The 10,962-nt window shown below is 34.6% G+C and overlaps 1 protein-coding gene across 2 annotated transcripts; it reads right to left on the reverse strand.

Moving 5' to 3' along the window:
* Window positions 1–491: 491 nt before the first annotated feature.
* Window positions 492–7,911, reverse strand: tescb (tescalcin b). Of its 2 annotated transcripts, none has more exons than XM_055199502.2 (8): window positions 7,428–7,911; window positions 6,764–6,833; window positions 6,457–6,532; window positions 4,084–4,223; window positions 3,896–3,957; window positions 3,665–3,772; window positions 1,603–1,650; window positions 492–1,450 (listed from the first exon to the last, which is right to left on the reverse strand). In XM_055199502.2, exons 1-8 carry the CDS (start codon window positions 7,464–7,466, stop codon window positions 1,373–1,375), a joined length of 621 nt encoding a protein of 206 aa, XP_055055477.1. In that variant the 5' UTR covers window positions 7,467–7,911; the 3' UTR covers window positions 492–1,372. The 2 variants fall into 2 exon arrangements, with proteins under 2 accessions (XP_055055477.1, XP_055055476.1); XM_055199501.2 differs by having other exon boundaries at window positions 6,457–6,537; window positions 7,428–7,895.
* Between the last annotated feature and the right edge of the window lie 3,051 nt (window positions 7,912–10,962).

Below are 10,962 nucleotides of genomic sequence, written 5' to 3' on the forward strand. Positions count from 1 at the left end.
GTCAAGCCTTGACCAGTTCTTAGAAACACATTTTAAAAACACAACATTCGTCAATAAAAAAATAAAACGTTTTTTGCAAAAATCCCCAAAAATATATTATATGAAGCTTTGCATCAAACTTCCTGACACCTGATAAAGTATTGCATTAATTTCTGTAGAAAAACTGATGGGGATTTTGTAGTGGTGGACTGCTTGCGTGCAGAAAAAGGGAGTGGCAGATTTTGTGAAACACAATTTTTGTGAAACACAATTTTCGTGAAACAGAAAAACTAGGGTAGTGGGTCGCTTTCAAGGCAGGTTGTGGTCGGGGAGACCCCTATAATAACACAATCAAAACAGGTGCTTATGCGAGAACCTCCTTCCTGTCTTGTTTTGGCGACCTCACATGACATTTTCACACGAAAAATGAAAGCGATCGTCTTCTTTTTCCTGTCAAAGGTCTGCGAAATGCTTTGAATTCTTTCAGAAAAGAAAAACACCAGAATTTTCAGTGTTGCAAGATGCCATTTTAATTGTGGTGAATGCAGTTACCATATTCGATACAGTTATTGCATGTAAAATCTTTCCATTCACAGAAGAAACACCCATTCTTTCACAGAAGAATTGCTACTGTAGTTTCATTTTTGCATGTACAACGCATCTGAATACTCTATGCAAAGCATACTGCTGCACTTTAACATAAAACACTCTGATATTTTTGCTTTTGGTTTAAATGTCTTTGGTATACACTAGCAAATTTCAGATGTCAGTGTCATTGTCCCATTCACATTGCTTAAGAATATTTTGTATAGTTTGAAATGCAAAATGTATGTATTTTTACATGCTGTTGATGCATGCACATTGGTAATGTACTGTAAGTACCTGCGTGTACCTGAGTGGTTTTCGTAGCCATACAAAATCATGACATTAGTGACACTTGCTGGTTTATAGGCGTAACTGCAGTACTCAAGTACTTTTTATTTTATCATTATTAAGTGTTAATATGAGAAAAAAATAAATATGTGAAAATATATTAGAATTTGGCTATTTACAATCATTAAACGTGCTAAAAAGAATTTTAGTAATGCAAACAGCTTTTGCAATAACTTAACTTTCAAAATTAGTTTAGTAAAATAAATAAAAAACAAGTTTTATTGCACAGTGCCCTAATGCCTTATTTTATGTTTCCTAACAAAATACGTGCATGCAAAGCCAGTACTCAGTCATGTCAAGCTCATTTTTGTTATTGCAATCTTTAGTTGAAATGCCCCTTTCTCTGTTTCCTTATACAAACTAAAGACCTATCCAAGCAATTCTAAACTGGTCTTATCTAATAAAGTGCAAAAAGAGGTCATATTATCAGAAACTGGGCCTGCGGCATTAAGGCATAGCATTATTTGCAAAGCACAGTCGTATCCATGTTTAAGAAGCGAATGTTCATTCTCGTCTCAATCTCAAGTCCTTGAAGAATCTGTTTAGCAGGAAACACAACAGAGTTCAAATGAATGTAGTATCAATAAGGTAACCCTCAAAGACATGACACTGTCTCATGTCAGTGGCAATTTTTAATGCAAATGTAATGTAATGATCTGGCTAGCGTGTATAAATTACAAAAGTACGAACCTTCAAAAAATGCTCAAATGTGATCCCTTCATAAACCTCACCAGGTGCCTACAGGAAACAAGTAAACAGAAAAATAATCAAGATATTGATTACAGTGTGTGTGTGTGTGTGTGTGTGTGTGTGTGTGTGTGTGTGTGTGTGTGTGTGCATACACTTTTTTTTGTTTTTGGTGTATTGATTACCATTGGCAAAACCAAGGTTTTACTAGAGCAACTAAGGTTTACCAATGCTTTTATGTAAAACAACAATGATTATTTTGTGGTAACCATGGTTTAACTAGTAACCATGTTTTTTGTTGTTGTTAATTTTTGTGTATGATGACCCCTGCTGTCGAGTCCTGGAATTGCAGTTCGTTTGTGAATTACTTCAGTTTATTGTAGTTTGGTGACACCTGGTACTGGGCCAGACAGTACTTTAAATGAAACCGTCACCTGAGCAAGTAGGACTCGGGATTTTGGACTTATTTGTTTTATTTCAACACCTAATTACATAGTCAGCCATGCACCCTACGTTACAGACTAATATTGCTGATCATTTCAGATTTATTGTTCTTCTTACTTGTTTTTGCTTTATTGCTTAATGTTACTTTTTGTTATTAAAAAAATGTCAGGTCCCTTAACGTCACACGCGATGTCTGATTTTATGGTTATTTAAATGGACACTCCACTTCTCTTAAATATGCTCATTTTCCAGCTCCCCTAGGGTTAAACATTCGATTCCTACCGTTCTGGAATCCATTCAGCCGACCTCCGGGTCCGGCGCCAGCACCTTCTAGCATAGCTCAGCACAATCCATGGAATCTGATCAGACCATTAGTATCGCGCTAAAAAATAACCAGAGTGTTTTGATTTTTTTTCCTATTTAAAACTTGACTCTTCTTTAGTTACATCGTCTACTAAGACCGACGGAAAATTTAAAGTTGCGATTTCCTAGGCAGATATGTCTAGGGCTATACTCTCAAACTGGCGTAATAATCAAGGACTTTGCTGATGTAACATGGCTGCAGCAGGCGTAGTGATATTACGCACTGACCAAAAATAGTCCCCTTGGTTATTTTCTATGGCAGGGAAACTATTTTCAGTCAGTGCGTAAAATCACTACGCCTGCTGCAGCCATGTTACATCAGTAATAGTCCTCGCCTTATCTGCCTAGAAAATCGCAACTTTTAATTTTCGGTCGGTCTTACGATTTAACTACTGAAGAGTCAATTTTTAAACAGGACAAATATCGAAACACTTTGGTTATTTTTTAGTGCGACGCTAATGGTCTAATCAGATCCAATGGATTGTGCTAAGCTATGCTAAAAGTGCTAGCACCAGACGCGGAGATCAGCTGAATGGATTTCAAAACCGTAAGAATCAAATGTAGGGGAGCTGGAAAATGAGCATATTTTCAAAAAAAGTGGAGTGTCCCTTTAAAAAAAGGAATTATCAATGCGTATTTCTAACAATCGAAATAATCCCTTAGAAAAAAGTGATGCACATTTATTAGGAGAATAGCAGTTTCATCGTCAGTCAATCCAAAGTGCTTCAAGTTTATATTACTTTAAGGTTTTATACCTGCTGTACTTTACAGTCTGTTTATTTGCGACGTTTCATTGTACACAAATCCGCCGTCTGTTGAGCTGCGTGCGTTGATTTGTTTACGCTGTGAGATTTTGTAACTATAGCAACCGCTTCTCCATTGCCATATTTTGACAGAGACTACCTTAAAATACTTAATATAAACACTCACTGTAGGTAAGGATGACAGTTAAGATGTTTGTTGCAATGGTCTTAAAGAAATCCCTTACCTCAGGGATTTTTTCTACCTCAGGGAAACCCTTACTTAAGGAGTTTCATGCAACCGGGCACTTTATACTTTCAGATGGATAAATGGTGGCACACATCAAAATCTGACATATGAAGTCCTGAAGTGGTCATTGCTAATGGAAATTTACGATCAAGATAAAAAACGGAAATGTATATGTGTATGTGTATATAAAAGAAAAAAAGAGAAAAACGGATTGATGGCTCAATATCTGATTACACAATGTTGGATATGAAGCTACTAAAAAACGTACCATGGGACCGACTGAAATGCTGGCAACCTCCAGCATTGCAGCATCTGCAATGCCCTTGGCTGTCTCTCTTCCAAGTGCCCCACTACGAGAAAGTAATTCCTCTACTACCTAGAAAAGAGAGCAACATTTATGAAAAAAACACTGCTAATGTGAAGCTCATCATAAATTATTTCGAAGCATCTATTTCATAAATTATTTATTCACACAGATTAAATTCAAGCAGCTCCTTACATGTCTGTATTCATCCAGTGTTATGGTTCCATCATTGTCTGTGTCATGCATATTAAACAGGACTATAAAGAAAGAGAATTGGTAATTAATGGTTCCGTTAATACGTTTTTATCTTCATGCTTATCTCCTAACTGTACTGAGCATCCTGTTTTCCAAAAATAATTTGTGGCTTTACAACATGTTCTTACAGCGTAGTTTTGCCCTCCTTATCTCTTCTCTCTGCTCTTCTGTGATGTGATGGGACGGTGCTCTGAAATATGACATGACTGTAAGGAATTCCTCAAAACCAATTTCATCTACCGATCCGACCTCATCTTTCTGGAAGTTTCTGTAAAGAATGCATGCATAGTTAATATTTTATCATATTTACTGCTTACAGAAACTCTACCATTGATCTTCATGCCTGTGGTTGGTTTGCGGCTAACCTCTGGTCCAAAAACTACAAACACCTTCTGCCGACCAAAGACAGTGTGTGGGATTGTTTCTGTTATCATATGATGTCCTACCAGATGTACATCACCCAGATGTTCCAGAGGTGCTTATTTAATTATTTATAGCTAACTGAATAAATATATTTGAAAAATGAACTAAGGCTGGTGTGACATTAAAGGGATAGTTCACTTAGAAAAATAATTTTGTTGTTATTTAATCAGCATCATGTCATTTGAACCTCCAATGTCTTTTATTGTTTTTTCTATAACCTTTAAGCTTCTAAAAGACCCAAATGTGTTTAAATAAATATCTCCACTCGACTTATATATCTACTCTACTCTACTTTCTTGGATATTCCTGTTGTTTCACATTGTTTAAAACATCATACAACTGCATAAACAACAATTTAGACACATCGAATGTGCCATGAAAGATAGCAACACTAGACATACATTGGGGGTTCAAACAACATAAAGGTGGTAAGTCTGATGTAAGTAAGCTGGTAGCAGAATGGCAAACACAGTACTGCAGTACCATACACTATAATGAGCAGAGTTGTATAGTACTTAAGTATTTTTACTTTCTACATAAAAGTAAATTTTCAATTATTCGTATTTTATTAGTGTTTTTCTTTGGAAAACAAACATTCCAAAACATATTATCATAATTTTTACTCCACTACATTTCATAATTTCAAGTTTTTGGTTTATATTTAATATTTAAGTACATTAAACGTCTAGTAATTTTTTGTACTTTTACGTAAGTAAATTTTTTTTTCGTACTTTTACTCAAGAAAGTAAAAGTACACAATTTTTATGTAATTAGGCATTAAATCAATTTTAATATGCAATATATAATGAATACACAGTATGATTCTATGCTTTAGAATGTAGTGCACATTTTTTAGTAAAGAAAAGTAAAATTTTTCCCAAGACAAACACTCTGATAAAGCACAGATGCTTGGAAAATGTAACTAAAATACTTAAGTATTATACACCTCTGGTATGGATTAACCAGTTCTCGCCATGAATATAGCCGCTGGCATGGCGTAAAGAAATAAAAGAAGAAGAAGAAATGATAAACTGATGTATTAATACATTGGCAGTAATGTTAGGGGTTAATCTTTCACAAACAAATCAAGAAAAGTTATATGTTATAAATCTGTTGTGCTAAATGTTATTAGACATTTGTACTAAAGATGTAAGTTTCTAGACCTAGAAAGACATTTCAAGACCTGACCTGGCATGTCCAAGTGTTCATGGCTATCGGAAATCAATTATAATAAATGATTGTACACAATTCATGAAGAATATCCAATATATAAAGAAATGATAAATACTAATAGAGGTAACCCGTGCTAAAGCAAACTGAGTAAAAAGCAACCAGTTCTAGAGCCACTTCATGTAGGCTGAGCCACAGAATGTTACTTGCACACAAACTAGTGTTACTAGCGCACAAACTAAATGTGTTAAAAAGCTATTTTAAAACACAATGATGCAAGCCATACAGAACAAAAACAACCACACTACAAAATCACCTTTTTTAAGTCAACTTCCTTTAGGTTTAGTTTCATATCCTTGTGGCAGAAGACGCTGTCACATTTCGCACAAAACTTTAAGTGTGACCTTTCACACTGAAGAAATAATTATTAAGGTGCCAAAGAATGCATTGAAATAATATGTTAAATTGTTTCATATCTACATAGAAGTTATGTACCTTTATTAAGTGCAAAAATGATCCAGAATTGTTTTTACATGGCCAATTACAACCCTTCGATTTGTCCTTTAAATGAAATGCCCTATTTGGAAGGGTCATGAATAATAATGTTGAGCTCTGCTCTGATTGGCTCTGCCAGTAGCTCACATTAGTAAACTGTTGCGGCATACATCACCACTGTTACATCACAGTCTGTGTTATGTTGAGATTGGCCTGTTTTCCAGCAGTCTTTTGCATGCATGAGGTTTACATAAAAATGAGGAAACAAACGCGGTCATGATCTGTCATTACCATGTACAGAGCTCTTATTATTCCTAAATAAAACAGTTTTTTTATTATATGGCAGCTTTAAGTTTTACAATACAAATCATCATTAATACAAAAGCACAGTATAAATGTGAATGATTACCAACCTTCTATCAAAAAAAGCCTCTATTATTTGGGACCGAATGGGGTTGCTTTCCAGGTCTTGTATCGTTTTAAAGTCATCTTTCCTTCAAATAAGAACACAAATAAAAAATCAGGCATGATATGTAAAAGGCAGTCATAGTTTGCGTTTATTCGATAGCATATTTATTAACTATGTTATATACTGAACCACCTTAAGAAAAGCCAAGAAAACACGTACCACAACTTTTTTCTACCAGCACAACTGGTTTTATTGTTGAAACACTCAGTACATATTTGAAACAAACAAAAGTCTATAGATTGTCAGCTCACCGTAAGGTTTCTTCATTTTGGCTGAGCTGTTTGAAACGATTGTGAAGGATTCCGATCTGCTCCAGTGAAACTGCGAGAGGACAAATAAGAGATTCAACAAACAGATCAGCTCACTAACTCTGGCAGTTATGCTAGATGAGGTGGAGGTATACTGTAATCCCCCCCACCCATATTATCAAAATTAACTATTATAAAACCCAGAAATATGTATACAGTTATTCAAAAAAAACATACTCCATGTACAGTTCAAACACCCCAAGATGACTTATGGATGAAATAATACTGTTTTTTGGTTTGGATGGTATATATTCTAACTCTAGTTATGAGTCAGCAGGCAAATTTAAGATCATATTTTGGGCCTATAGAAGAGGTTTAAAATCAAGTAACCATAACCACATTTAAATGCAGATGCAAACACATCAGCAACGATGAATATTAGTTAACAAGCATACATTTATCCTGTGTACTTACATTCTAATAAGCATGCATGATACGCACATATATCACTATTCAGTCTAAATACTTAAAAATGCAAATAAATAAAAAAAAAAACAGAAACACTACCCGGGTAAAGGTGCCACTGCCAATACAAGACAGTAGGCTGCAGATAATGAAAAATTAACAACGTTAGACATGAACTAGACATGAGTTAGTGCATACTCACAGCCTGTCTTCTTAGACAGAGTTCGGTAATGATGGTCATCAGGCAGAGATTGAAAGCCTCCCATCATTCACAACAACAACAGTCTTGCACCAATAAGCGCTTTCTGCACCGTGCGTATGTCTGTTCCTAGATCTTCCGGTGGTTTGAGTTTCACTCGTACACCCGTGGTTGCCTTGCTCAACAAATGCATGCAAATTGCACTGTGCCTAAGGGAAGATACGAACAGCTCCCCCGGGTCCTAGTGCCGGATTGATCACGGAAACTGTCAAACACCTGTCGACTGCTTTGTTATTCTGGTTTCTGAAGGTTGACCAGGGTCGAAATGTGGGTTAGAATGTCAAGTAGAAATGTTTACAGGAAGGCTGTTTTGAATAGAAGCCACCTCTCCAACATTCATTTATAAAACATGCACTACAAACAACACCCTTTCTCGAAAACGGACACAGACGTTTCTGAGAAGGCCACAAAAGACCTCTGATGATTTGACGAGATAAGAGCATAGATCACATTAGTCACTCATAAAAGTGTCATCTGATAGTTTATACTTGCAGTCATTTTATAGGAAGTATATTTTTGTTTCCATTTCATTGTTGGGTAGTATGAATAGTAAAAAGGTCTATAGGCCATACATTTATAGTTCACCCAAAAATGAAAATGTTGTCATCATTTTCTCACTCTTGTGTTGTTACAAACCTGTATAAATCTATTTGTTCTGAAAAACACAAAAATATATATTTTGAGGAATGTTTGTAACCAAACTGATCATTAGCCCCATTCACTTAAAAATAATACTACTAAGTGAATGGGAATCATTAACGGTTTGATGAGGCTACATAAGGGAAATCGATAGGCTATTAGGGGCCAAAAGCTGTGAGAAATAGAACATATTAAACAATACATTGTGCTTCTTAAATAATATATAAAGTTTAGTAGGGCTGCACAATATATCGTTTCAGCATCCACAACGCAATGCCTGCATCAGCAATAGTCACATCACAGAACATGCAGTGCATTTTTTTTAAGAAACACTATTTTGTACCACTTTTCTAGTTGTATACTATATATATAAAAAAGGTTCCAATCGACAGAAGTAAATCACAGATGTCTCTGTGAGAAAACAGTGAACTAGAGTTAGTTCCTCTTAAACTGAGCTTTTGTAAGTGATCTGGTGAAGTCATTATGTATTTTTTACATCGCAATAAACAATGTTAGTTTCCCTCCATATCGTGCAGGCCTAATTTAGTCAATAAATATAATTACTGTAAATCAAATTTTATCCCTTATCTGATGCAAGAAGACATACTGTAAATACAGATTCAATTCATTCCCCTCCCAAAAAACATGCGACCCTCTACTCTGAAACTGCTAAAGATGTCCTGCACTAAAGAAACTGAAGTAAGGAGAACTTCAGTAACTAAGGCCAGTATGGGAATGCACAGAATTGATTAAGGTCAAAATATTTTACTTTAAATTGTTATTCCATTTAATGCAAACTGAAAATTAAAAAATACTAAAACTTACTAAAGCTTAATCAGTTTAATTGATTTATGCAAATTAAGCTCACATTCAATAATACTTTACATTTATTTTACGTATTTGACAGATGCTTTCATTCCAGTGCATTTAAGATGCACAGTTATCAGTATGTCTGTTACCGGGGGGTTCAAACCCATGACCTTTGAGCTGTTAACGCAATGCTCTACAAATTTAGCTACTGGAACTCAATAACACTGCAGGTAATGAAAAGTGACAAAGAGTAAGTGTGTGACAGGTGAGTCTTGAAAAAAGCATAATATGTTTCTTTCACAATGTATCTACCACAGGGTGGCAGTAAAGATCATGATATCAAATCTACAGGATGTTGCTATGTAACACACATTTCCCCTCGGAGACCTGGACTTGTTTGTTTCCATACTAGGGGGAAAGATGACACATTTAATAAATTACAATATTTAAAATTAAACATTTTAAAATTACAATGGTGTGACTATTCTATAGATATTACCTTTTGTGTGGTTGCTGTTTAAAGTATTGTTTTTTCTTTCTGTAATAAGCTTATAATGACATGTTTCATTGTGACAGGTATAGTGTGACAACATTTAGGTGTGGCCTAACAGAATGTCAATGCATGCTTAAAGTAAATCTGTTGTTCTTGGTTAATAATGATGAAGCGGTTTAACAGCTTTATGGTAACCATACCTTTAAAAGGATAGTTCACCCAAAAATGAAAATTCTGTCATCATTTACTCTGTTGAACACAAAAGAAGATATTTTGACAAATGACTGTAAGCACACAGTTGACGGTTGACTTCAATAGTAATTGTTTATCTTATTATGGAAGTCATTGGGTACCGTCAACTGTGTGGTTACCATCATTTATCAAAATATCTTTTTATATTTAACAGAATAGAAAGTTGTGTAAGTTAAAACAACATGAGGGTCAGTAAATGGTACAACATACAGGCACAGCATAAATTAAAACAGAAAGTTTCACTTACAGTAGTTCAGCAGTGTGAAGGTTGGTGAACAAACTTTCCATTTATCATCCCACTTCATTTATCCATTTTATCAGAAGACCATTTGCTTTGACATGATGTATCTGAGCTGCACATTTCTGTTCAATTGAGACACAAAGCACACCTCTTGTCTTTTTCTCTTTTCTGTCTTTAGATCGTTAATCTAAGATCATTTATCTAAAAAAGTTTAGATAATGAAATTAATAAGGTTTTCCAAAGACAAAAAATTAGCCGTGGTGGTGGTCAAGGGCTGGAATAGAGTACAGAGGAATAGAGAAAGTATAGTGAAATAAATTTTGGGTCTGAAAAGTAGAATCTATTTTCTATTCATCTTGTTTCTGTGATTTTCATGAATAACAATATTTAATGTAATTTCTTTTATATTTTCGCACTCACTCATACAAAAATACACCTTATTTGAGCTGTATTCCATTGAAGTACATTTACCTTTGTGTTCTTTACAGACACCACACTAAAAAAATGCTGGGTTATTTTCAACGACCCCAACCGGTTGGGTAATAATTTAACCAATGCTGGGTTGTTTAAACTTATTGTTGGGTCAAATATAACAATTTTCTGGGGTAAATTCTGAACTCATTAGCTGGGTTTTTAACTTTTTGATCCACCGTTAAAAAGTGTACATAGCCCTATTTAATTACCCAGCATTGTGACCAACTCAAACATTTAACATTAGAATACACATTTATTAAGAGTGACCCTCAATTAAGGGACATATAAATTCAATTAAGAAAATGATTATGAGGACATTTATGGTCTTATAATTGTATCAAATACAATTATGAGGACAGTACATTGCATTTATTGTACGTGACCTGCAAAATGAATCAGGCAAAAACATTAAATGAAATAGAAAATGAATCAAGCTACATTTAGAAAAACAACAATAATACAATCATAAAGCTTTTATTTGGATTGAAATGAGAATGCAATTATCAACAAATTGTGTTTATATGTTTTATAATTAATTAATTATAATTTTGTTTATAGTTATTTTCTGG

Source organism: Misgurnus anguillicaudatus, chromosome 22, assembly GCF_027580225.2.
Source record: "Misgurnus anguillicaudatus chromosome 22, ASM2758022v2, whole genome shotgun sequence".
NCBI lineage: Eukaryota > Metazoa > Chordata > Actinopteri > Cypriniformes > Cobitidae > Misgurnus > Misgurnus anguillicaudatus.